Here is a 25,355-nt window from a genome sequence, read left to right on the forward strand (position 1 = left end):
GAAAGCAATGATGAAATTCTGCTTTCATTCCCTGTCTTGAATACATAAATCAACAGATCAGATTTTACAACTGGAATACAGAACAGCTGGGACCCAGAGCACGCAGGCTGGGAAGCCCACACTGTAACCAGAAGGGGAGCAAAAGAACAACAAAAAAGCAGCAGTAAAACCATCCTCATGCTCTGACCAAGTGAGCAAAGCACTAAAACTGTACTGCATATTAAGCTACAACTTTTTATTATTTTGCAAACGGCTCACGTTGCAGCGTTTCTCTTAGATTGTCTTTTACTTACCCACCAAAAATATGAAAACGAATAGTAGAAATACATTTTACATCATTTCACATCAAATTTCTTCATTGGGGATCAACAGCCTAAAAAACAAAGTGTTTTGCTCTGCTTTAATTGGCCTGCAAAATAGGAATGAACGATTGATAGAAGCTGTTTCTCAAAGAGAACAACCAGAAAGATTTGATGGAATGCCCCATACGAACCAAGGCTAAAGTAAAGTTTGCATCATTACTCTGCCAGTTGCTTCGTTACGGAGCATTACGCCAATTAGCAAAGCAACCCTTCTCAGGACTCCATGTAATTTCCCACCCACTTCAGGGAGCTCTGTTCTGTACTTCTTGCACAGACGCACGTATCACTGATGGAACAGAAATTCATGTCTCAGAGCACCAGTTAAGAGAAACAGGAGAGGAACAAAGTTTAGGTGCCTGTGGGCTTAGGTGCATGAAAAATAGTGAAAATGACTGAACATCCTGGATTTATTCTTTATTCCTATGGGGAAAAAAAGATGATCAACGCAAAACACTTAAAACTATTTAAAGCATTTTCTTATTTCAAATGACTGGTTCGCCCACTGGATGCTATCAATCCAAAACGAGGCACTGGAGAGACACTCAGACAGCAGTTCCTCCCATCAGAACCAAGTTCCCAGCTACTGACAGGATATTTACTGACACGGAGCAGCTCCTCTAGCCTGAATAGAACCGCTGCCAGTCCAATTGCCACACTCCGTGAGCTGGCGGACAAAACAATGCTGCCTATTTAAAAATAAAACATCAACTCTTTAGTGACAACTTAATTGTATAACTAGCAGATCTAGTAACGACATAGCAGCAACGAACACTGCACAAGCTGCCTGTTTCTTGCAGCCATTTGAAGCGACAGAGGCCTGCTCTGCAGCCTCCCCTGCCAGCCAAATGCTGCTCAGGCTGACCAACGCCGGGATCCTGCCTCTCGCTTCTCCCCTGACAGTCCAGAGCGAGCAGAAAATAGACTGTCCCCTGTGAGCTGATGTGCAAGGACCTCAGCACCTTTCCTCTTCCTTAAGGAGGTACTCTCAATCCACTTGCAATTCCCGAGAACTGGGCCTCCTACAGATGGATTACTAGCTCCAGGCACCTGATAAAAACACAATAAAATTAAATTCACAGGCTAGTACAGTTTATTAACAGGTCACTGAGTTCCTAGAAGAAAGCACACTCATCCCCTTCCCAGTGCCCTCCTATCCAAACACTAAGCAGCTTCACACCACTAGGGCACCAACAGGGCCACGCTGTCCACACAAAGCCTGTGAAGTCCATGAAGAACGACTCCTGCATTAACACCTCGCACCACTCTCACAGAAGCGCACTTAAGAATCACGTGTTTTTCTATTTCCTCTCGCTGTGGATTTGTTCACCACTGACACCATCTCCTTCACTCACAGAAAGAGTCTTTATCCATCGTGGTTCACATGCGTTACAGGTTCCTGTAAAACACCCAGTTGGCAAATAAGCTAGCATTACAAACATGCCTAGCTGCATTATATACTCCCTTCCTACAGGGAAACTTAAACAACGAAGCAAATTCTCTTAGCTGCTCATCACACACTGTTAAAAGAAGACAGGAAAAAAAAGAAGCACATCTGAAACACACAAGGACCTTCTCCCTAAGAGCTGCACTGTTTCACACAATAAGATGAATAATTTAACTACCTGCAACTTCACATGTGCAGGGCACTGCAAGCAGACCAGCGGCATTTTCACTTCAAATTTATATAGCCTTTAGTCAGTACACTTCATCTGCATTTCTAACACCTGCTTCAGTCAGCTGTGAAGCGCTATGTTATCTGTAAAACCTTCTTTCATCTTTGTACTGTCCATCTAACAAAAAATTAAATGATGGTGGATAATTATATGACTTTAAAAAGGATATGAAACTTTCCACGTTTTTGATCATCTCTTGAAAGACATGCTCATATATTTGACATTCCATTTTATTAAAAGGTAGAGGTTTTTTCAAAATGGTTTTCACATTATTTATGTTACCTAATGCTACATAATACACGTCTCCTTTGAATAGCTAGCATTCACCCTCCGTGCAGTGGTAAAAACGCAGGATATTAACCACACAACAATGAAGCACAAGGCACGATAAGGCATGCATCTTCAAGGCATTAGCACACGCCTGAGAGACACCAGGAGGAAGAAGTCGCAGTGAATTTTCCACTCAGGTGGGCATCAAGGCCAGCACCTTGAAGCACAGCACATCGCAGTACAAAGAAATGAACAGAGGATACAGACATGGTGAAACCACAGGCAGAATTCGTCCAGCGGGTTTACGTTGGGCACAACAAGCGGTTCCTAGTCAAGAAGAGATACACCATCTCAGTCACGTTCAGTACTAGCAGAAAAAAGCTACCTAATGAAAGCATTCATTGCTGGGCTTCATCGCTAATTGAGAAATAGAAGATAGTATGGAACATGGTTTACAAATATAAGATTCCACCTTCACAGACACAGAAAATTAACACTGAATGTAAAAAAACAGCAAATTTTCAAATGCTTAACATAGTCAGAACTTGCATACCATTGTCTTTTGGTCGTTCCTTTTTTCCAGTACAATCCTCTTCTGGACTGAAGTTTCAGAGATAAATTCGTATTATTTTCTAGCCTCCGGGAAGATCACCACATAACCATTTAGCAACAGGCCCTCAAGTTGAAATTGACCAAGAAAATAACTTCCAAAAAGCTTTTTAGAAAAGGAGCTTTACAGTAGTTTCTTGGTTTTGTCTTGTTTTTGTTTGTTTCTTTGTTTTGTTTTGGTACAAATGAACCATTTGCTTCTCATTACTCCAAGGGTGGTGATGCACTGGAACAGGTTGCCCAAGGAGGTTGCGGATGCCCCATCCCTGGAGGCGCTCAAGGCCAGGCTGATTGTGGCTCTGGGCAGCCTGGCCTGCTGGTTAGCGACCCTGCACATCGCAGGGGGTTGAAACTACATGATCACTGCGATCCTTCTCAACTCTGGCCACTCTGTGACTCTCTGATTACAGGAAAGCAACCAGAGAGTGGGTAGGACAGAGCACTGGTATGAAAGAAGAGGCGTGAGGATGGTAGAACACAGAAAGGGGGCAGATCTGCGTACATCTCATCCCAGAGATGGTAATACACTCCACAAGCAAGCCTGAGTCTCAGAAGGGGTGGAGAATGAATCTGCAGGACAGCACGTACTTTCATTTGAAAACTCAAAATCAAAACTGTGTTCTACCAACAGACCAATGGTAAAAGATAACAGACAATGACAGAACTTAAATTAAATTATTTTTCTCCTTTGGTCATAGTAACTGACGCTCCCAAACATACACCGTCAAGAAGAGGAAGCTATAGGTTGTTCTGACAGTTTGAAAGACCTCTAGGAGAAATAACAGCCAAAGAAGCTTCCCAGCAAGGTAAGCGGAGCCCTACAAGAAAAAGAATCATGAACTACTGCTGTCTCATACTGAAGGGTCAGAATAGTTTCCCCAAACTGATTTCAAAAAGGTCGGCAATAGAAAACAAGCAAGCACGTATTTCCAAGAGAAGCTCCAGTTTTACCATAAATGTGCCTGCCTTGCTTAAAGGCTTCGTGAAAGCTGTCGACCTGACCTCCAGCATTTCCAGTAAGACAGCGTTTGCACCCTGGTGGCAAGGAGAACAGTTTCCACCCAGCCAGAGGTTGGCTCACAGCAGCAACGGCGTCCCTCTTGTATGCACTCCAAGAGACTGAGGATTGGCAATGCATGAACAGCAGAGCTTTGAAGAGACACTCTTTGGTCAAACAAAGAACCACCATAGGAAAAAGAAAATGAAAATCCTGGCAGAGCTCTAACTTGTTCTAGGTCAAAATCGATAGGTTTAATAAATAAATCCATTAGGGAATTTTTTCCCTCCCCAAAGGCTTAACTTAGGGTAAGAGAAGGTACACATACAATGACACAGTACTAGCACGGCTCTTCCTAAGTGGATGTCATGAAACATGCATACCGCTTCCTAAGATTTAACTCCAGCTAGCTGCTGAATGCCTATTTGAAGAATACAGTAGGGGAAAGAGCTCCGTGCTCCATTACCGGTTAGTGCACCCACACAGGTGACTCTCCAAAATAACACACCGTATTTTAGAATAAAAACAAATTCAAGAAACGCTTCCTCTACGCGGCGTCATCAGTTCTAAGTGCTGACGGATTAGCAAAAGACAAGCCTTTAAATACTTCTGCCCCAAATTAAGGGGCCATGTCTCTCCATCTCCCTGCAACCCCAACTAACTCCTCACTTGCGCAAGAGAGTAAAAGTTGCAGGACAGAGGAAGGTTCTTTTTTCCTTTTCAACCAAAAGCTAAAACTTTCGGGGAAAACATTAACTGCAGATTCTCAAGAGATTTTCATTTCCTTTTGATAAATCTTTTCAAAGGGAGGGGCAAATCACACGTTTTGTGTATTTCCAGATCTTCCTGCAGGGAACGTTTAGCCTTAGATCAGGCCAAATGCTCGTGAACAAGCACAGTCTTAGAGGAACAGAGCTCGTGCATCTTCTAGTACAGAAAGACACTACAGAAAGGGCCAAAGTAAGAAACTAATTGTCCTTAACACAGCTTCTCAGTTTCTCCCTTGTGCACCAACCTAAAGCAAAGAGACCCAGTTGTCAAAAACACAGCCAACCTTTGCAAGAATTTTACATCCTGTTTTGCAAATAAATCTTTAAAAATCTTCCAGAGTAAATTGTCACCTTATTAAACAAAGCACGCAAACAGAGCAGCAAATGCTTGTTGGAAACCTCCTACGGAAATATATCAACACAATCTTATTTTGCAAATCAGTTCTGAATACGCGATACGAATGACATCACCCCACGACTCAAACTCAAGTCAGCCCTGTGACACCCACTTGACTAAAAGCTGAGCACCTTCATCATAATTCCTAACAGCACTGCTGATATTTCTTCCTGACAGTTTTATTTTCTTTGTCTCGGAGGAAAGAGACAAGAAACCCTACCAAAAGAGAAGACAAGAAAACATCGCAAGAAGTACCAGGGCCTTTTCAGCACTGTGATCCACACAGAAGATACACTGCAGCGCAACAGCTTCTTCGAGTCCTGGCCATTAAGGAAAAGTGAGCAGAACCAGAAAAAAACAAACAAGAATCTTCCATGAAACACTTGCTTTTGTTTTTATTTTACCCTGAAGACGGCATTGCCCGATTCCACAAATTGTGACAGAAGTAACGTTAGACAACAAACTGATGTTACGCTAAAATACTGCATAGGCACAGATGCGATTTACATACTAATCCAACAAACTGGCTGATTATATGACAATATTAAACTCATACACTTCCTCCTCCAGATGTTCCCCAAATTATAGCTACCAAAGACACCTATTCTCATGACTGTGACTCTTTAGCATTCATTTAAAATGGAACGAAGCTTTTTATGTTTTCAGTATTCAGCTTCCATTAACAAGACAGAGAACTGCACCACCATGAGTCCGAGGGCACTTTCATCTCCAGTTTGCACGTACTATGTGATCAGAAGAAATACGCCAGATCATGAGATTTAAGGTACTTTGAATGGCCTGTTTGAGCTCCTGAAACCTCACACTCTCTACTTTGTAATTCATAAATGACAATTGGACTGGAAGAATAAAGCAGCTCCGACTCTCATGCTATCTTTCTGATTTACAACAAACACACGGAGCAACTCTCAAGCAGCTCCCACTTTTACTGCTTCTTCACTAAGTCAGAAAATGCTACTACACAAATATTCTCAGAACTTTCCCTGAAAGTCTATTTAGCAATACACCTAGCAAAGGCGGTGGGGGAAGAGGCAGGGAAATCATTGCGCAGTCTCAAAAAAGGTCACAAATTACCACGGCAAGTAAGAGCACTGCATGGTGACGCTGATCAAAAAAGTAGGTACAAGAAGAAAATCCTGTCCACTGTTTGGCATTGTGAGGAAGCAGAAAAAGGAGATTGCACAAACGTGTTTACTTTCCAAGTGACAGCGGTTAACGACCTCGGGCTACAAACAACACTGAGAGATTTAATGGTCTTGTTCTTGCTAACTCTAAATAATTTTTGAGGGGAAAAAAAAACTGCTTGCTTGAAACCCTTAAGACCAAGAGAGATAAATTAATTATATATTCAGTACCTAAACGTAATGGGAAAACTAGGAAAGCAGGCAGACCAGCTACAGCCCATACCCTTCGTAAACAGTTGACAGCTAATAAATTCATTTTTTCTTCCTACTTAAGATTTCAACGTGCTGTCCTCTAGGCAGATGAAAAAAACACAGGAACTGATCATCGGTATCATAAAAGATACCCTTTTATCCAGACTGGATAGCATACCATCTTTCCTCTTGGTTACTGACATCTGTTCCTTCTCTTCAAGACTTAGAAAGGCAACTAAAAGCAAGACTGCTATCTGAGAACTGGTTCTCAGACAGTCAGTGCCTCTCAGCTGTGCAAATCCCAACTGACTTGAGGAGTCTTTTCAGATCGATCAAATAGACCACACAGCATCTAGGTATTAATACTCCGATTTCCAGTTATTCCCCCTCCAGGGTTTCTCGCGGTCCCTCTGCAGCAGGATCTTATTTGTTTATTCTTATCTTTCTGAACCTCAGACCTTTGTACTCATTCCTTTCCTATTTTAAAGGAGTCCAGCACCGCTCACAGAAGAGCAGACTTCTTTGTAAACAATTCTGCGCCTGCTCCCACCGCTCCCATTCTGCCAGAGCACACAAGGATCACTGCCCTCTGCCAGCCAGCCCCGGCATTAGGTATGTGCGTCAAGGACTCTCTTCTTCAGCCCACGCTAGCAGGTTCACCGGTCTCTATCACAGCAAGCTTTGTGACTCTGTATCTATGGCCCGAAAATAGCACATGCTAACTCAAGCAGGAGTATAAGACTAAGCGTGCTATACACTGAAAGTACAAATACACAGCAAGAGTGGAGACCTATAGACTTAAAAGCTGCTTGGAAGGCCTGCAAATAGCCGACGATGCCCAACTTACACCTAGACTTTAGATCAACCTAGCAGAAATCAAAACAAGGATGTCAAATAGCAGTAAGGAATTGAAGAAGTAACCGAGAATAAGGGAAGCTGTAAGGCAATATAAGCGACTTGCAGGACAACTCGAATTCCCAGCTCTTCCTGTCTGGTTCAGAATACCCGGCACAAAGACTCACTGCAGCTGGGGTCTGCCACCACCTTCCACTCAAGTAAAAACCCATCCTTCAAGGCTGAGGTGGCTTCGCAAGTGGCCGATTAACAGGTAAAAGTTGCTCAGGGTTTGCAAGAACAACGTGAGACAAATTCAGAGCACAGCCTAGCAGCATCACCACAGCGCTTCAGAGAGGAAGAGGAGACAAGTGCAAGCAGGGCAGTGGCACGAGGCCGCTCCGCTTTGAAATTTAACAGGACCGAATCCTGCACCTTTTGTGAACAGGCTTCTTTGGAAAGTTTTTCTCGTCAATGACTAATGCAGTAAAAAGGGAACCTCGGGATACTGCTCTGCACCTTTTCACGTTGCAAAGACCCAATTAGAAAGGAAGAAACGGGCATGTACGTCGGCCCAATTTAAGAAAATACCTACAGTTTGATAGAAATGAGTCAGATAGAGAAGGTCATTCATGCCAGAAATAACGAAGATAAAACAGCAACAACAAAACAACAAAACCAAACCAAAACGTTCAACTCCCAGGAAGGTAAAATAAAGCAAATAAATTCAGCCAATTGGTTATTTCCATATGAGTGGATTTCTTTAAATAGTAATGAAATCATTGCAAAAAAATCCATTGTTATTAAAATAAAAAAAGTTAGCTCAGCCTACCAAAATTAGATTTGTAAGTTGCCGGTCATTCCCATAATTAAATCTGTGTCACAAATTTGCAAGAAAAATGGACACTATGACTAATGCATTTACTTGCTGCACTAGTGCTGTCAGGCTGTGTAAATCATTATGCCTGCTAAAACAGAGTAGATAAGAATTCCATACATTTTCATTAACTGATCGGGCTTTGCGTATGTGTGAGAAGCCAACTTCCACACTCCCTTATTGATTTAGGCGCAGTTTGGAAGACAAAGTAAATAAAAACAGTAGCCTTGTTTTGGTTAGCCAAGCGTCTGCTCCAAGAAGTGAAACATTAACCTTTTGGAACAGTCCGAACCAGCCCTGTCACGTTAGAAAGGCATCAGGGAAAACAACAAAGCTGTATCCACACACATACCTAATTTGGACAAAGAAGATTACTGAAATGACGCATACCTTGAAAGGGTTCCTTCCTTCGGGAGGACATACACATGCTGGACACTGACCTCGTGTCATCACGTAGGTTTCGATACAGAAGGCAAAGCTAATCTACGCCAGTGTCACAAGAAGCCTCCACCAGCGCTTGCATTTTCTGGTGCCCTTGGCTTTTTTTTTTCTTTCAGGAGTGCAACAGTTACCAGAGCACCGCTCTCTGAATTCTCTCTTCTCCACTTGACTTCTTATCATTACAGACTTTGAGATTTTGGTTACAATTCTCCATTTAAGGTGAAGCCGATGGCTGTCGCGAGGACATCCTCAAGGTTTTCAGCCTTCTTGTTCCATACATATGGCATTATAGCACGACTGGAAACCAACTCAGCAGGCATCCTGCCACTGGGAAGGCAAGGACTACCCAGGCCAACTCAGGTGAATGCAATGTACATGAGCGACCAGAAGGGGAGGAGCCAGGATCCACCCCTTTGCAGACCTAATTTAAGGGTTGGCAGCGGAGGTGAGGGTCTCTCTTCGGAGATCTGCGCATACCTGAGGCCTCCCGAAGGAGAGCAGCTTCTTTCTCTTGTTTCTGTGCCCGCTGCCGTTGAGTTTGAGTAAATACTCACTCACTATAGCCTGGGATCTTACGACTCCGCTATCATTGCTATGCTTTGCATCGTGTTACAGTTCAGCACAGGAATGCATACGACGTCAAGATCCTTGGCAGACCCCTACGTAACATTTCAGTCAATTTCTTCAAGCTTTAGGGATAAAACTACTCTCTTTCCAAGGGAAAGCAGCTTCTCCTCAGTGCTTTTCAACCCAGCAGATCCCGTCACTCATTTGCACGCTCTACATCTACAGCAGCAACCTTACCAATAACCAACCAGTCACCCGGTATTCGTCAACCGCTCTCCGATTTTATTAAAATCTCATTAAGAGGAAAAACTGAAATCACTTACTAAGTTCCACAATTATTGTAAACCAAACTGCTTAAGTGAAGGGAGGAGATAATGATATGAACTACCCAACTCCAAGCAGTCCTCTGTGGTATGATTTTAAATATTCTCTTGGCTGAAATTTATGTAAATTGAATTCATCTATCATTAGTTATTACCAACCCAGCGACATAAAAACACTTCTCTTTAACAATTAGTTCTTTAAAATACTGTGTTTTAATTAGATCTGGGACATAATTAAACCAAATGTAAATATGTGCAATATCATCCCATGCATTTTTTTTGACTGCATATTTACAGGAAAGGAGGTTTCAGAGGAGTTCAACAGGAATTACTTCGCTGTAGTTTGGTACTTGCTTTCACGCCTTCTTATCAGTGACAACACCTCCAGCTCCTTAATCTCAGACTATTTCTGCCCATCAAGACCCGTTCTGATATGCAAGATGCGGAACTGCCAAACGTGTTCTTTTACATCCGCATAAGCTCACCTTGGCATCACATTAAGCTGAGACTTTTCCTGGCAACAATGTGATTCACCGTTTATTTTAACCTCACTTCTCAAGGATCATTTACTAGTTCAAAAGAAAGCACAGCCCATCTTCCAGCCCGTTGAAATCAGCTCAATGTACACCATCATACCTTGGCTCTGAGCCCACAGGGCGTAGTCTGAGGACAGGAAACAACACACCATCCTCCTGACTTTCTCAGAGCTACATGCAAGCCATCTGCCAAGGTGCTACAGACAGCAACAGTAACGAGGGACAGGAGGAAAAAAAAAAAAAAAAAAAAAGCAATCTTGCTAGCAGTCAGGCACTTCAAAACCATCTCTAGGAACCCGTGGTTATGGTCACATCAAGGTATTTAAAGGCAGTTATCTACGCACATAATGTGAAGAACGCAAATGCAATTCACATGCACTATGAAGCAAAGACGTACGAGAGAGGATCTCCACTTACAGCCCCGCCCATCAAATAGGCACCGATATCAACTGGGCGATTACCAAAAAATTCTACCGCAAGCTTCCGCCATCTTCTCAGAAACACGCCGCTTGCTTTCATGACTGACAACAGAGTTTCCACTTCAGAAAACAGTTCCACATTCAATGAATCTCAGGTGGTTTATACTTACCAAGACAGTAATTAATTACACCTGCTGACATTCAGGAGCCACTCAATTAAAGGCCAAGTAGACTCCAGCACAATGAAATCAGTGAGCAACTCAGTCCAATTAGCACTCCTGTATTTTCAGTCGCAAGTGTCATCCTATCACTATCAGGGAAAAGTTAGTCAGACCAAAGCATTACGCAATTTGTTTTCTCTCCTTTACATACACGCATGTATGCCCTTACATAATTGTGATTTCAAATTAGAATACTACACTAACTACCTAAATGTAAGTATTCATGACTTAATAGTGGCCCCTTCCTTTAAGTTACTTAACGTTATTTTAAAGATGAGCGAGCAAAAAACAAAGCTAGCTGGTACTGAGGCTCAATTCTTGCTAACCTTTACCGTTTGCGCAAAAGCCTTTCCAGGGAGTATTTCAAATAAAGTTACAACGCGTACACGCAACGTCTGAAGTGAGTAAAATTGAGAAATACGGGTATTACGTAGAGGTAAAAAGAACTTCCCAGAGATGAGTTTACAGGACTAAGCTCAAAATCAGGATATCACATGAACGCCTCAACTAGCCATGCTTCTTTAAGGCACATCTCTTCTAAGAGTGACAATCCAAATTTCTAGAAATTAAAATACGCATATGTTGCTGCACTAAGATCCAGCATCACAGTCAGATGCTTTGAGGCCTAAATTCTTATTTGAAGTCAAAAGCCATTCTCTTAATGACAGCTGAACCGATGCCTTCGGGTATTCTAGGAAACCTCCTGAACTGAAGCCCAGGGATAGCGAAGAAACTGGAGCTTGTGCCAAGCCACTAGAGAAGATGCCAGGTGCACAGAAAGACTTGAAACACCAGGACTCCGCAATCTGAGGCGGAAAGTACTTTCTTGTCATTAGAGGAAGACATGATAGGAAAAACAATTATTTGGGAACTGCCAACCCACCCACCCACAGCTCCCAGCAAAAAAAATAAACAGCAGACCGGAGCACAGCTTCCTCTGTCAGCAGTATTTCTTTGCACATCTGAACTCCTTAACTCTGGCCTTCCAGAATAAAGACCCGCATTAAGTGAGTTATTTTGTTCCAGAAGCTTTGATTTTCATTTTCTAATTTGAACTGAATCCTCTTTCTCGTAACAGAAAATTCTAAGTGCTAACACTCGCTTAAAACGCACACAAGTGTTCATAAAAAGGAACCAATTCACGTACAAGCTGCCCAAATGAACAAAGCAGCTATAGTAGCTTGTCTACACATAAAATCATTTCCAGTTACTATTCCTCAATGTCTGCTAAGCAACGTATCCATAAAAGAAATCTATTCTTCTTGTCTTCATAATCACACCCATGTAGAGCTCTTCACAGGGCTGCCTGAACCTTGGCAGACCATCGCGCCCACAAATCCCTCTTTGGCTTTGTACAGAAACGACCATATTTCCAGCGGGACCGACTGATTGCTTTTCCATAGCTAGCTATTTTAGCGTACTCCTCAGAGACACAGAGCGGCTTCACTGACAGTGAAATATGCTAAACAAATGACATGTCACCGAGTAAATTAGCATCCACTTTCTGATCAGCTGGGTCATGTTTTCTTTTCAAAATCCATGGCCTCTCGATAGAAAATAATGAGTATTTGATGGGTCTTATTAGAAAAATCAATATATTGACGCCCACGTGCAAAACATCTGCATAATTATAGATTCAGTTAAGGCATTAAGCAGAAAATTAAGATGTGTTTACACATTATTAATTTACCACAAATAGAGATAATTTAGTCACTCCTTTTCTCAAGAGTTTAACAAGAAGAAAAGAAATAGTAGTATCCATATTTAATAACATGAAGAACCAAATTGAGTTATTCCATTTTTTCCTACACAAAGCACACAGTACCATCAGCGCTCACGTGACAATGCAATTTAACAATGCATTTAACAGTGCAAACACTTCAATGGCATTGTTAAAAACAAGATTATTCAAAGCAGTTATCAATACCGCGTTACTTACCAAAAAGCTTCCGAAAGCAGAATTAAATATAGCAGCTGCCTGAAAAGAGAAAAAAAAAAATATCACCAATGGTAAAGCAATCATAGTACAGGAATGAGATGTTTTTCCCTCTCAATCAGCTGTTTGACTCTCCAAGCAACTACCGAGAGACCATGAAGTACATAATCACCACCTCAAATAAGCCAATGGCCTATAACTTCTAAAGACTGAAAAGGTTCTAGTCCACACATTCATAAAAATGCACCACAATGGACAAAAGTAGGAGGAGAATAAGAAATAATCTTTGCAGGTCAACTTTTGTGGAATATCCGTATGAACTAAGGATGTCACACAGAAGATTAGCATTACTGATTTGACACTGATTTGCCAGGCACATTTTTGCATATTGACCTGTTACTTAAGATAAATATAATCTGTTTTACCTTCAAGGCTACTTACATAGACATTTAACAGTTTTTAAAGTAGAACATTAATTAGGTAATTGCTCATCATAATAAAGTATTGACAGATGTTGATCAAACTACAGAAACAACTTTCAAATAGGAACAACAACAAAAAAAAAAGCAAACAAAACAAAAGAAACAAGAAAATCACAACCACCCCCTGTACCTGAGGCCAAAACATCAAACCGTTCCTTTTTACTCTGCACCCCATGGAATGAAAAGAAGCTATTTTAAGATGACTTTTGAAGCCTTTGTGCTTACCAAAAGATCCAGGAAACGTAAGGTACAGTGTTATTTCTTAACATTAACTCAAAAAATTCCAGGAAGTTAAAAGTTGAATCTTGAAAAGCTTCCCCCAATTACCAAGAAAGAACAAACTCCCGTATGGCAGCCAGTCCGACGATGAAAAGCCACACAGCAAAGTTACGAGACAAGGGAGGAGGGAAATCTACCGTTTACACAAAGATTGAGAGCAGAGTCAAATTAATCAGCCTGGACGTTGTCAGACAAAGATTAATAACAAGGGCACGCTAGTGAGTTTAGCGAGTTTGAATAAAGTCCAAATTCAGGGTAGGAGCTGTAGCCGAACCTGCCTTCTGCTCCTTAAGAGGATGCAATGAAAATGAATGGGTAATGAGATCCCTGGCTCTAGAGAGCTTAGCTTTCTTATTCAAGTTCATAATTAATTCAAAGCTTTGATAATTTCATTAGATTCCTCCTCTGCCGGCCCTATCAATAAAAGATGGCACTGGACCGCAGCTCCTCAGCAGCCCAAATACAAACACAAATGCAGCCTGGGAAACCTTCGCCGACTCGCTTACTAACAGGGACAACGGCATATGGCACCTCGTGCCGCGCAGGGAGCACCTGAATAGATCCAGCTAAATAAAACATTAAAGTTGACAGTCGTAAACTACGCTAACATATTTTAACACCTTGTCCTCATCAGCATTCCTTTTTTTGAACGTAAAAAAGAGGCACAAGTCCAAACGGTTTATCTTGCCGGAGATCGCTGCTGAAAGCAGGACTATTACTTAAAACAGTTCTTCAACAAGTGTGAATTAAACCCGGAGTATCACCTCGCATTTGAAGCCATACAGCTGATGTTTTCAATTGGCAAGAGAGAACTTTCACACCTTGCACACGACCCCATCGCACGGCATCATTTTCAGTACCTCAAATGTCTGTGGTAATATACTGATCATAGGAACAGCAAGAGGGCTATGATTAATAACAAAAGAAATCCAGTCTGATAAAACCCAGCTGTATAAAGCTACATTAAAATCAACCGCTGCATCTGAAAGAGGAGCATCTGGGCTCCTGGTCAGCAGCAGAAAGCTGGGAGGAAACGCACCGATCCCCACCTACGCACAAGCACAAGGAGCACAGAGCAGCAGCTACCTTACCGCTGAGCACAAACAGCTGCATCAGTCACTGTCTGCGAGACACCCGGAGAAGTCTACCTAACGCTCACGGAGACCCAGAAAAGTAGTCCTTCCTCTCTAATCCGCTAAGCTCAGCTTTGCATCTCAGCCTAACCTTCTCTCTTGCTACTCTCAAGCATATCAGAGGTATTGAGGCAACAATCTTAGGTATATTTAACGCTTCAAGTATTCAGCCGGTCATATGCAGAAGTCATAATTTGCGACTCGCCCAGGGGTAATTCGTTAGCAATTTTTAATTCCTTTCTCTAAAGTGTCAGGAATCGTCCACGGCCAATGATTAAACACTCATCACAGGCACATGGGAGGAAAGAAAAAAAAAAAACAGTAAGAGCACAAATGAAGTTACATTCAGATGAGTCGCCTCAGGGAGCCAGGGCTTGCAAATGCCAACTACTATATTTGCCATTCTCTTTAGAAACTTTTTTCTCGCAGATTAAACACAGAAGTAGATTCTTCTCATACCCACGAACCCAGGGTTCATATTTGCTATTGCAGTTCAGCATTAAGCCAACTGCTAGTACATCCAATCACCGCTCCAATTTGTAATTAAGCATACCAAGCAGCACAACCGTGTACAATTTAAACACGCTTGTGCTTCCAACTCCTTCCTATCAATAGGGATAATATTGCCTACATACCTCACAGGGCATTGTCAAAATTAATTCACCGCTTAAAAAGCACTCTGAGATCCTTAGAGGCACGGTACAAACAAACATGAGCGCTGATACATGATACCGAGTGTCTTCATTTTTTATTTAAAACATTTATTAGTCACTATCACTGTACTTTTTTTTTTTTTTAATACTTGCTCCTCATGTGCCGTAACAGATACCAGGTAACAGTTAGCTCAAATGAGACAATAACACAGAGAAATATCTAGACGCCCTTATAACAGTCCAAGTTCAGATCCGCACGTGTTTGCAGACCATATATTGCACGCACCTATAACAGGAGGTAAGAGTTGCATATAAAATTCACGTTAAGATCCTTTCAAGAGGTAAAGCCATAGCCACGGAATTGAAACGCAAGGTCAGATCACAGTCAAAGGCCCGGTAATAACCAGACAAGTTAGTCAAGCTTACGCCAACTCAGAAACCACAGGTTGAAAGTCTGTGTCGGCACTTTCAAAACCGGTACAGAAGAATACGTTTAAAACAGTAAACCCTAGCCCCGCTAAACAACAAATTCAAGTAACTTGTAACAGGCACAATTGCAGCCAACAGCACGGCACCAGGCTGGAGGGAACGCTCCGGGGAACAGCTCGCATTTCCAGCCAAGGTGACTGGCCAGCAGCATTTCCAAAGAAGATGGAACTAGCCTGCCTCTGAAGGACAACCCTTAACACTCTTTGGCAGAAGCTTCCTTCTCCCCATATCTGTCTGCAGCGCAAAGCTTCACCCCTTCAACTCCCACTGCATCCTGATTCTTACGTACAGAAAACACCAAAGTTTGTAACACTGAGAGAGAACATAGTCCACGCAGCTACAAAGGTTAGTGAAAAAAACAAATGAAATGGTTATGCACAACTCAACCATGACTTTTTTTTTTTTTTTTTGGAACTGAATGCACACAAATATGTGCGCTTGAGTCCCCAGTGTCATCTAACAGCTTTCAGGGATGTAACCTTCCCAACCGTTCTTGACTGGAAGGCAGTGCCCAGGCGGCCCAAGGCGCACGGCAGGCACGCCAGGACCGGCGTGGCCCCAAACTGTGTCCTCTCGATGGAGAGGTCACTTCAGAGCACATGCAAAGCAGTGAAACTGAAAGGCCTCAAAATATCTCCGTAGGAAGTAGTCTGGCCATCCTACAGAGCAGCTCCACGCAGGTCAGCAGTTACCCGTACCTAAAGCTTATTTTCAGCCACGCACTGAAGAGATATACAGTTCAAGCACCGAGCGTAAGGCTCAGTATCTTATGTAACAGGCACAGCACAATAAAAGCACAAAAAAGCACGAGAGCAGAAAAGGTTTGGAGAAAGAAAGGGAAGAATTGAGTAGCGCTTTTGCAGGATTACCAAGTAGAAGGCAGAAAACGTGTCGTGTTAGTATAACACAGTGCCCAGGGTATTAATGCCAAACGTAATAGATCGACGTCTTGTATTTGGTAGAGGAAAACAATAAGGAAAAAAAGGGTTGAAGACAGTCACGGAAATTATTTGAGGTAACGGGAGACAAAAGGAAATCGTATCTACCCAAAGAGATCAGCATAGTTTGAGAAGGCGGAGGAAGAAGGCAGGATGTCTGAGGCAGCTTGAATGAGACAGCAGAGTCCCTTTAAACAACTCCTACAATCTCCTATTTAAAAATAAAATCTCACGTGAGCGTTACCGCAGTTCACCTCTTAACTGCTGTTCCCATCAATAAGATGCTACAGCTCTGCAGGAAAGTATTCGCCACAGCGCTGTTACTGCAAACGGAATATAAATATACCTAATAAGGTTTAATCTGCGTTGCCGTTCATAACTATTCATCTGAGCTCAGATGGGAAAAAATACATATATTCAAGTTTGTGATTTTGAGCACTAAATTGAATCAGGTGTCCTCTTCTCTTAAGAAAATTAAGTTGCTTTTGTGCACGAGTGTTTTAATGAGAGCAGAGCCTGCCGACAGTGATAAATGGGAACGACACCAGAGAGAGCACGTAAGCAGGACAATACGTGCATGTTACAGTCTTACAGGCTATTTTTCACTGACTATCCTGAATGACTTTGCTGTTTCTTAAGGGGCCTATTAATCTCAAATTTAGTTATTACACAACGTTTATTTGAACATATATTCTGCGGATGATGACAGTTAATAAAGGAAATCTTTTACAAGCGGTATTTTTACATATTGTTCCGACCGCAGCTCCCAGTCATTTTACCGCATTGACGGAATAACCTCGTTACGATGCAGCTTTACAAAAGGCACATATATTCAGATTCTTTTCTAAGCACGCGGGGACTTTAAATAACTGTTAAAATGCATATAAAAATCCTACCAGCAGCAGGCAAAAATACAAGAGGTAGCGTTAACTGTCCAACCAGATCTCTGCCCGCACAGCTGCCCGCTCGCAGTCAAGGCACAAGCCTTTCTAACAATGCCGCATAACCTTCCAAAAGCATACGGAGCCCTGGAGACGTACGCGCGCTTCACGCTGAACTCAACAGAAGTTTCAGCACGCACGTCACACGTGAGTTTGGTTCTTGTGCCGTACGAAGAGCACACGGTGCGACCGCACCGAGGGGGGGAAAAGCGATATAGACATTGATAACTAAGTCACAAAAACATGAACTGAGGTTTGAGAAGCGTCTCTTAAAGCACCGCATTACCTGCGTATTCAGGTGGAGGAAAGGAACTGCCCAGACAACGCGATCCCCTAGAGGCAGAAACACCCAACCAAAAAACACTCCAAACAAATAAAAACAGAGAGAAACCCACAAAGATGTGGAGGGGATTATGTTTTTTTCCCACCGCCACGTTCCCTACGGTCCAAAGCATTTCTTTTCTGTGAAGATATGCCCTAATCCCAAGCTGCCTTTAGAGCAGCGCTGACTACATGAATGCATTTCTTTATTTCCACAGTATTCGATAACCATCAGTTTTACAGAAACGATGCTGCGACAGCACCCGAAAATGAATAAGAATAACCAATGCGCTGTTTGTTCTCTTCTCAGCAGGGAAATATCATCCAGATGTCGACAGCCCCTAAAATACCTCGCTGAGCTTCGGGCACGAAGCACGGGTTGCTCCGTGCTGGCAGAGGTTGCCACCACCTGAACGCGAGATCGTGCTGCTCCAGCCAGGCTCACGCAGCACACGGAAATCAACTGGGGGCCGTGCCGGCAGGGCCTTATTGCCTGCCGCCTGCGCCTAGTCCAGTTCTTTCTGTCAAAAATCCGCCTTTCACTCCCTCGCTCCTGCAGTCCCTCATAACCATCACAGCCTGCTGGTAATAATACTTATAAATACAAAACCATCCATCAAAAGGATGTCAAAAGGCCAGCCCTTAGACACACTCCGCAGCGTATCTCCCGCTCCACTGAAGATTTCTGTTTCACCAATAGCTCCAGCAATACAGAGAGAATGAAAGAAAGCTGCCCTGCATTGTTTCTTTACACCAACAAAAGCTAACTTCTCTCTCGCACGACCAACTTGCACACCGTGAGGGAGCTCCAGACAAGCCGTACGCTATTTGTTGTTTGGAGGTAACGACTGAGCATTCAGACTGCAGGAACACTCACACATCAGTCTCCAAATTTCCATCGATACTTAACACCGTCCATAAATTAGCAACAGGAAATCCACATTGAGCAACATTTAGAAAGCAAAGCTGCCCTAGATGGCCAGATCATTTTGCTTCAGCTGGTTCACGTATCCAAATAAAATTAACGTGACGGCCTTCAGAATCAGCACGAGATAGATCCTGCAGGCAAAGGCAGGAGAGAAACCCTGTCACAAGTCAGAATGCCCACCTGCCGGGTGATAGGGCCAAGCTGCAGTCTCCTCAGGTACAGAAGAGAGGCATCCAAAGCAAGAAGTGCACTCTGCCTGACCAGCCCACGCTATCTGCCATACAGCACCGCACTTTGTCCCACGGTCTCTGCATTCTCCTCGTATGCTACAGCTCCATTCGCACCAGATGCTTAGACTGCTGAGTAGCACACCAAACCGGCGCGCTGTTTACAACACCTGCCAGGAAAACAGGTCTCTCCAGGCCCTATTTCTGGATATACAGCCCTTTTCACACAAGTTCCTTAAGGAGGTTAAGGCAAACAGATTTCATCTAACAACCACAGCTCTTTCCTTATGGCAACGAGAAGGGCCGCCAGCAGAGACCACCGCCGGTACTCTTCCTTTACTGTTGTCTAAGAGCGTCTTAGACCAGCCGTCAAGCCCTTCAAGATACCCAGCAGCTCAGCCTTCTCACCAGACGCAGCACACTCCGCATCAACACGCTCATAAGATAGAGCACCTCCCACTACGGAGACCTACATTCCTAGCACCCCAACATGAAGCGAGATGAATATCTACAGGGAATGAATAAACAGAGGAGGTTTTGTGGCTTTTTTCCTCCTGTACTTAAGAATTCTAAAGGCAAATACTAGGTTTGCTGCCCAGCGCCAAAATAAACATTTACACAAGCAGTAGTTTAAAGCTGTCGACCATTAACAACACACACTTTCTCACCCTGAATCTACAAGTAGCTACGTGCAATCTCCATGCTCCAGCATCTGACTGCCTCCCCCATCAACTTCACGCAGGCCTGCCATGACAGTCAGATAGCCAAACCTGTCACACTAATCTGTGCCCAAACGGAAAGCCCACTTCCACGATTCTCTTCGACACCAGGACACAGAAGGTAGCTTCTTCTTTCCACCAAGGTACCATAAAGTACTAGCCTTAGCAGCCGCACATTTGACGTCTGAGTGAGGACCAGAACGTACCACACAAGACACTTCGGCACGAAAAGCTATCCATAAACCTTATTAACACCCTGAATTTGTAGCGACGTGAGGCATACTATCTTAGCAGCACACCAGAGCAAACGGTCTGCTCAACAATGATTTAATATCGGAAGCTCAGATAAACCATGGCTTACGGCTAACTCCGCCAATCTGATCCTTTCTTCTGGTCAAGCCTTCCATAACTGTAAGCATCCCTAAGATAAAAAGGAATGCTGCACAAGGTATCCTCAAAAGGATACAGAGCAATAACAACCTCCCAAACATACTTCTATTTAAGTTCACATTTTCTGAGATCCTGAGCCGTGATAAAAACACTTCAAGGTCCTGTCCCCCGATTCTCCTAGAGACACGTCATCCATAACATGATTAGAGGTCTAGTTAAACAACGCACCCCGCAACTCCACGGAGCGTTACTTCCCTGCTGAAGTGAAATGAAAGCACAAGGCCACTTTTTAAAAGGTGCCCTTTGCATTAACTGCAAGGCTGTGCCTGCGCCAGTCACTTTCTATAAATATCCCACTGTCATACTGCTTTCCGGGCAGTTCGAAACAGAACCAGACGTTTTAACCGCTCCGCCATGCGAACCAGCTCAGAAAGGCATCGTTATTCCAGCCCGTGCCACCGCAGCCACCGGAACAGCTTCGCAATTACTGGCACAATGCCAGGGGCTGGGAAATAAAGCACTGAACTACAGAAGGTACACTGCGTCAGGCGGCCCAGTTATAAGATTCACAGATTTTCATCTCAGCAACACAGATCTGGCCATATCACAAGGCAGTTTATTTATTTAAGGTTAGCGCAGGGTTAGGCTTTCCTGCAAACTAGTATTACATGGCATAGGAAATTCCCCTTCTCTGAGGCCAGCCAAAGCCACACGTCCTACAATATTGCCGCAGAGGTTAAAGAGATCGGGGAAAAAAAAGCAGAATACACTGCAGAAGAGATTAGAATCGTAGCTACTACCTATAGGTCACAACAAAAAAAAGGAAAACATCTGTACAACGGCAACAGCGCTGTTCAAAAGGGTGCTGAGATACATCTGTCATGTAAATACACAGATCACGCAAATCTAACCAGAAATAGTTCTACACTGCATATACGCCGAACGACCAATGAGGGGAGAAGCGTATCTATAGCAGTTGTTTATCTCACTATATCGCCCAAAGAGTTCAGCAGTACATCAGCACTAACCGAAGCCCCAAATCTGTTTTCCAAGAAAAAAAGCTAACTGCATTATCGCTATTTACCACTACTCTCCTTTTGAAGCACACCCAAAACACCTTTAAATTCTAATCAGCGAGTCGGTCCCATTTTCCTCAAGACCGGCTAACGCCCTTTAATCCAAAGGGCCAGGGGGGCAGTCGGTCTTCTCGAAGGGCAAGGAAAAACACTCCGGCATCCATCAAGTCTGGGTCACGGGCTCTATTTCACAACTGCTCGGCCAGCAGCGGCAGTATGTCATGAACAACAAAAACACAATTTTAATTCTCATTCCTATAACACACATATTTTTACTTTGCATTTAACAAATAAGATACAGGGCGACTTGGCTAAATTTTTACAGCTTCCTTCGACTTAGGAACCCTAGCCCTATCATTAACTTTATTCTCTAAGGGGACAGAGGATTCACAGACAGAATTTCATTCACACTCCACAAAGAGCAGAGGCTCACCGAGAGCTGTGCCGGGTGCTACCGAAAGAAAAGCAGAAGCTGGTTTTACCGCAAGAGGTCACAAAGCTGCCAGGTGCACTAAAGGTGCTCTTAGCGGCAGCACTCACTGAACTTCTACATCGCACACTTACATCCTGAAGTCGGCTTACAACTGGACTATCGCCGCTAGGGATATTCCAGCTGTTAAACCTTTTCTTTAAGCTCAAGCTCACCTCTCTTCAATCACCAGGGTCCACGCAACGTTCGGAGAAAAACAAACAGAACACCCCTAGCACTTGAACTACTTCTTTATTTCATTCTGGTATTCTGCTGCTTCCTGATCAAATGCTCAGGTAGCCAATAGAAGATGGCCTTCGCCCCTATTTGTCTCCGCACAAAGCTTTTCTGGTAGACCGCATCCCTCCAAATGCACTTACTAAATGCTTACGGGGCACTAAAAAGGTGCAGCCGAGCAGATCAGCTTCTCACCAGAAACGTAGGCCCAAAGTATCTGAATCAGAGTGAGAAACGCAGAAGAATTGACACCATTTGCAGAACTGTATGATCGACTTCTGACCTGAAACAGAACTACACACACATTTTCCTGAAAGAGGAAAAACTTTTCACAGTCTGAATCAGACACGCTCACATGGAAAACAAGATAAAAACGGGTAAGTTCTTACTGAACGTGGCTTGCATTCAGTGCTAGGGCTCCAGGAGCACGCAGGCACAGCCTCTATCCGCTTTGCGGTAGTTATTCATCATAGGCGCTGACCGAGGCAAAGGGCAAGGAAGCTAAACGGCGTTCCATCACGGCATTTAAGTCCAGAACATAACGCATCCGCCAAGTCAGACCAAAGATTCTTTGCAGAAGCAGTCTAGAGTTAGATTGCTTTCGCACCTTTCAGCGCTTCAGTAACATAACACTCATCTGTGATACGTAAACAGACGATATTGGGCCAAAAACACATTCAAGACCACTAGATCATAAGCGCAAGAGCTGCACACTCCCCCCTACGGCAGGAGGCCCAGCTTCCAAGACAGACTGCCCTCATAGCAACTTACACATAGCTTCCTTACAGCAACACAGCTTGTCAACATACATGAGCACAGAACCGAGTAACACAAAACACACAAACCAACGTAAGCAGTGGAAAAAGTCACCTTCTATGCTACACGCAATTGAAAACTACATGGCACGCAAGCACCAAACACCAGCCAAAGACAGCAGGTCACTCGGCCAACAGCTTTGTATCCGGCGTGGCGGTAGTAGAGGAAACACTGTTAATAAGTTTAATTTAGGTTAAAAGCTATTTCTTTGAGTAGCCTATCATCAGCCTGTTTGAGGTGAAGCAGACAATTAAAGGCTTTAAAAAGGTGCCCCGAGAGTATTCTGGGTCACGCGTTGCCACTAAGAGAAGCTTGTTCACAGGCAGAGAAAGCCTCCGCATACCAGGCGCTATCATCAAAGTGGGGTGGGAGAGGGAAAGGGGAAAAGAAGCTGTTCTCACAAACCACCTTTTTCTCACGAACGTTCATTCTGAATCTGAGTCGCAGCTTAGTCGAGCCGATTGCAAAAAAGGTCTCAGAGAAACATCACAGCACAGACACCATCCAGTCTATTTCAAGCTCAATTTGCTCGGGCGCAACGACAAATGTATTTCTACAATCTGTGTAGATATACTTATCTATAATATATAAAAGAATCAAATCAATCCCGTAAGCCACGGCATCGTAATATAGTTGCAGATCATGAAACAGTAATCAAAGTCCTGAAAAATACACCACTGTCAGCATTGTGCACCGGCACCATCGCGTTACAGCACCTCGGCTTTAAATAAATCAACCTAAGTGCCTGCTTTGGTAAGCACTTCAAATTCAGTGTACATCAGCACTGGGGGAGGGGTAATGCACAGAGAAACAAATCAGAAACCGAGACTTGTAAATAACAATTCAATTAGCAGATTTATATTACTCATTCCCCAGCAAACTTCCTCTCCTCACCTACCTACAGGAAGCCCTCCTCCAGGCTTCCCCCCTCATTTGCACGGCCGCACAGGCCCGCTCTTTCTGCAGCGAGCCCCTTTGCCCTTTCAATCATGAAGTATATTACTCCGCTGTCAGAGCAAAGCACTTCCTAACAACGGGGAACCCAGCTGGGATAGGCAGAGGGCAGCAGGCTCACGCATTACCATAATAATCCAACTCTGCTTCCCGGGCCCTCGGGGCAGACAGCATATTAGGCAGGCCTCCTGCCCAAGCCGCGTCACCTGCCTGTCAACCTGTGGCAGCCACCTCGAGGGCCCGCTGCCTGACACCTGGCTCCACGGCCGCTCGCATCCTCGCCCACTGCTTGGCTGTTCTCTTCCACCGGGCAACCACCGAGACGTCAGGTGTTCACAAGGACCGAGCAGGGAGTGAGATGGCACAGCCGCTTCCTGACCGCAAAGCGCTGCTCTACAGACGGGGCTGGGCCGCCCTGTCTTACATCAGCCTGTCCCATGGAACCAGAGTATGGAGAAGCCAGACAGCAAAAGCAGGCCGCTGGTATTTGAGCGCCTTGCCAGCTCCGTTGACCTTTTTGGTTTTTGCAACACCCGAGAGCGATGAGCAGCGAAGCCACCTCTCAGATTCTGGCACAAGGCTCACCACCCTAAGGACAGAGCTCCTGCGTTTGTCCGCAGCTGTGCAGATCCGCATGCCTCACACTACTGAGCCCTTTACAACAAGGAAGTGTTTTTATCTACTACGCAGCGTGTTTCAATGCCGATCTGTCCCAAACCACTTTATTTATGGTCTGTACGCAGCTTCCACGTAGCACAAGTTCAGGTACCCAATGTACGTCCCAGTAAGAGATGCAGTTCTCTTATATTATGGGACAATCTCAAAGAACACTAGGGAAAAAAGTGGGCTCTAATAGAAACTTGAAATTCATTTGAAAACACGTAGGCTATTCCCCTTAACAGAGGAAGGCACAACAGAAATGTAATAGTCTTACTAAAATAACGTTTCGCAGACCGTGCAAAGCCAGATTTACACGATCACTTGCGAAGCAAAATTCCCCTAACGTCATTAATTTTCATTTCTCTCGCCCTCTCAAAGAAGGAAATATTCAGAAGCAATTCTGTCGTTGATTTTAATTGCTGGGTTGTTACATTATCAGTGCAAAGAACTGTAACACGCAGTAATGCACATCTCTGCCCTCTGCCAGAGCAAGACCGTAGAACTGTCGCCAACGTCACTGAAATATTTCAGAAAGCACCCATTACTGAAGTTCTGCCTCCTACTATTCCTCTACTCAGTATAGGCAACAAAACCTACACATCATGCTAACCCGAAGCCCTTATAACAATGCTCTGCTTTACAAGCAATTCATTGCCATAACACCGCCATTCATGCTCCTCAGCACAGCCAGGATGACTTGTTAGCAGCATCTCTCCCAGCCGGGAAGGGGGGCAGCTGAAGTGAGCTGTCTGCATTGCATTTATTCTAGGTCACAAAGGTCACAGATAAAACACCAGGACGACATAAGGGTTTCTAAAATATTTCTGTATAGTCAAGAGTCTTTTCTTACACAGTCACCGACTCACACGCCTACCACAATTAGATTCAGACTTTTTGCGCTTGCAATTTGGGGAAGGCAGGCCTTGCCAAACAACATCCCTCACCTCAGGGAGGAATTCCCATCACAGTGACGGTATATAAGTTAACAACACTTGGAAGATTAACTACAGGCCTTGT

General features: G+C 43.8%; 1 protein-coding gene across 3 annotated transcripts in view; it reads right to left on the reverse strand.

Moving 5' to 3' along the window:
- The window catches only part of SLC10A7 (solute carrier family 10 member 7), a 148,083-nt gene that overhangs the window by 84,656 nt on the left and 38,072 nt on the right, over positions 1–25,355 (reverse strand). For 2 of the 3 annotated variants that reach the window (XM_042870852.1, XM_042870853.1), the window contains one exon: positions 12,630–12,668. In XM_042870852.1, coding sequence (XP_042726786.1) covers positions 12,630–12,668 — 39 coding nt within the window. Of the gene's footprint in view, positions 1–12,628; positions 12,669–25,355 lie in introns of those variants that run through there. The other variant, XM_042870854.1, reaches the window with a different exon arrangement.

This window comes from Lagopus leucura, unplaced genomic scaffold (assembly GCF_019238085.1).
Source record: "Lagopus leucura isolate 7727_CA_CO unplaced genomic scaffold, USGS_WTPT01 Super-Scaffold_100004, whole genome shotgun sequence".
Lineage (NCBI taxonomy): Eukaryota > Metazoa > Chordata > Aves > Galliformes > Phasianidae > Lagopus > Lagopus leucura.